This window comes from Chenopodium album, chromosome 3 (genome assembly GCF_948465745.1).
Source record: "Chenopodium album chromosome 3, dcCheAlbu1.1, whole genome shotgun sequence".
Classification (NCBI taxonomy): Eukaryota; Viridiplantae; Streptophyta; class Magnoliopsida; order Caryophyllales; family Amaranthaceae; genus Chenopodium; species Chenopodium album.
In genome coordinates this window covers 63,657,540-63,660,506 of record NC_137836.1, presented here as the reverse complement: position 1 = coordinate 63,660,506, position 2,967 = coordinate 63,657,540, and the positions used below count along the sequence as shown (strand labels likewise).

The 2,967-nt window shown below is 30.8% G+C and overlaps 1 protein-coding gene across 1 annotated transcript; it reads right to left on the bottom strand.

Moving 5' to 3' along the window:
• Nucleotides 1-1,415: 1,415 nt before the first annotated feature.
• LOC145625198 (uncharacterized) lies at nt 1,416-2,177 on the bottom strand. Its single transcript, XM_081678273.1, has one exon. It carries the CDS (start codon nt 2,175-2,177, stop codon nt 1,416-1,418), a length of 762 nt encoding a protein of 253 aa, XP_081534399.1.
• Nucleotides 2,178-2,967: the final 790 nt, after the last annotated feature.

The following is a 2,967-nucleotide window of genomic DNA, read 5'->3' as shown; positions in this document are numbered from 1 at the left end:
ACAAATTGTGCTGAGTTATAACAACACATGTAGATCTTTAGATGTGAAAATGATTTGACTGAACAAAATTAACAGAAAGATCATACCTATGAAATAGCAGATGATTAATTGCTGAGTGCAGATCCTTGTACAACTTATCCAATGTTTTATGTGTTTGATTTTTTTTTTTTTTAATATGAAGCATAGATTGAAATTTAGATTTTTTCTTTTGAGAATGTAGATGAAGTTTATCATTGCTTTTATAGGGAGAATTAGTTGGTTTTTTTTTCCTCCAAAAAATAATAAAAATGATAAAGAGTTGCATGCAAAATTTCAACAAACATTATCAGTGATTTCCATTCCCTTTTTCAAAAAGAAAATGCATGCATGCATAATTATTTAGCATGTAACAGTTTTACTTGTCTCTTTGTTTTTTTTAGAGACTTTTTTTTCCAAAACCAAGAATTAGATAATTTGGTAGGTCTAAGTTTTTACAAACTTGTAATTATAATTTACACATCTATTACATATTCTAAAAGATTTTTTCCTTTAAAAAAAACGTTAACTTCTTAAACTGAAATCCAGGTTGTTGCATCACTATGAACAAAGGAAAAAAATTTGTTAGAGTAATTCTAATTAAAATTTAGTCTTGCAAAACAAATTTTCTAATTACTACTAAAGTAATCCTAATTAGAATATAAATTTTTGACAATACCTTTTAGTCAGAGTAGAATTTGTCTACTATTGAAGTGAAATATACTTACAAAATTATCTTCTTTTTGTTTATCCTTGTTTTGCAATTTTCGAAACACCTTTATCCTGATCAAATTGTTAATAAAGCATAATTACTAACAATAGCAAAATACATAATCATTCACAAACTTAATTTTAAAACTTATTAAACTTGTATAATCACCTTTACTTAATGTAAACATAGTAACATCATCATCATTGCTCGAGTGCCTTTCTTCTTGCTTATAGTTGCCTTGTATTTTAAGTATCGAAAGAGTAACTGGTTAAACATAACTGAAAAATAAAGTTTCATATAAATAACATATAATTACTTAATTTAATAATCTCTGTAAATTTTCATTCTTAGAAATTATACACAGATCATGATATTTGTATCATTCTACGTGAACATCCTTTTTAAAGCAAATAATGAAATGTAGTTGTAAAATTATTCATACCTCACTTTGCTCAACAATCACAAATGAGGTACTCTTATTTCTCTGTTAAGTAATTAATCCTGAAAGTAATCACAAAAGAGACAAAAGAACTTGTTAAAGTTATTAACAAAATGATATATATACTCTTCACACTAACATGTATATAAAGAAATTAGTGATAAATACCTATTCACACAGCTAAATAATGCCTGCCTATTGAAGAATATCATAAGATACTATATTTTTCACATGACATAAACCCTATTGCTATGTGCTGGCCTCAGTTATTACACTGACATTAGATGACTTACGAACTCGAGAAAGTGCAACATATAATTGACCATGTGAAAAACATGGTCGTGGAAGGAAAACCACAACTTCACTAAGTGTCTGCCCTTGAGCTTTATTAATTGTCATTGCAAAACTAAGTTTCAAAGGAAACTGTTTTCTTTGGAACTGAAAAGGATAACACGATGATTCTGATGGACGCAAGCTTATTCTTGGAATTAACACATGTCGACCTCTATTATGACTAACAACAATAACACACTCAATGAGATTAGGAAAGAACCATTTACAAATAAGTCTTGTTCCATTACACAGTCCAGATGATGGCAAAATGTTTCTTAACAAAATAACAGGACTATTAACTTTCAACTTTAGCTCATGAGGACTCATATGACCAAGAGACAACTTGTTTAGAAATTCAACAGGATAGATAGAACAATTATCATCAATCATTGTATCAAATCTTTTATATACCACTGATTCGCCAGGGAATTTTTCAAATAAGCTTGAATTAATGGCATCAACATCCTCATTCATCGGTGTCAAAATAGCTCTTGTAGTAAAAATATCTGTACTGAATTGAGGCATATCCATTTTTGGAAATGCCACAACAGTAAGGTGTACATCATCAGCTGCACCAGAATAACAAGGCTTAACAATACTTGATGGAAGCTCAACAAATGCATCTTCATCATTTTGTAATTCTCCATTACCCAATGACAACAAAAAAGATGCATACATAGGATCATCTTTGGCTCTTAAATTTTCAGTCAACCTGAACTTTATCAGCTGCGGCCACAAAACAGAACTAACTAAACTTGCAGCAACTGCCTCTCGCTGTGTCTTACGTGGAACAATAGGAAGAGCTTGTCTAAAATCCCCACCAAAAACTACTAATTTGCCTCCAAATAATTCGCTTGAATTGCAAATATCTCAGAGTAATGTATCAAGAGATTCGATATTTTCCTTCTTAGCCATAGAAGCTTCATCCCAGATAATTAAAGGTGTTTCCCTTATTAGTGCAGCTAAACTTCCTTGTTTAGGAACATTACAAGTTACAGAGCCATAAGGATCCAAAGATATTTTAAAACGTGAATGTGCAGTTCTTCTTGAAGGAATATTAGCTGCTACAATACCTGAAGTTGCTATCGGTAAGACAATCTTTTCCATCGATCTTATTTCTGCATACAGGGCATTATACAGGAAGTTTTTCCCTGTTCCACCAGGACCATCTATAAAGAAAGCACCAGGCTTCTTATTTCTGACATGATCCATAATTACATCAAATGCATTTCGTTGAGCTTGATTCAATTTATCTTTACATTCTAAAGATTCCGGTGGAATTGGAGCATTCAATGCATCCTCAATGTCTTTTGTTACATGTAAAGCATCACCATCATCTTCTACAAAAATATCTAACCCAAAAACTTTCAAAGAACTTCCCATTGACTCAAGATACTTCTCAATTGATTTGATAGTCAACTGTTTCACCTTTGTTTCATTTGTAGGATATTTATATCGGAAATCTTCT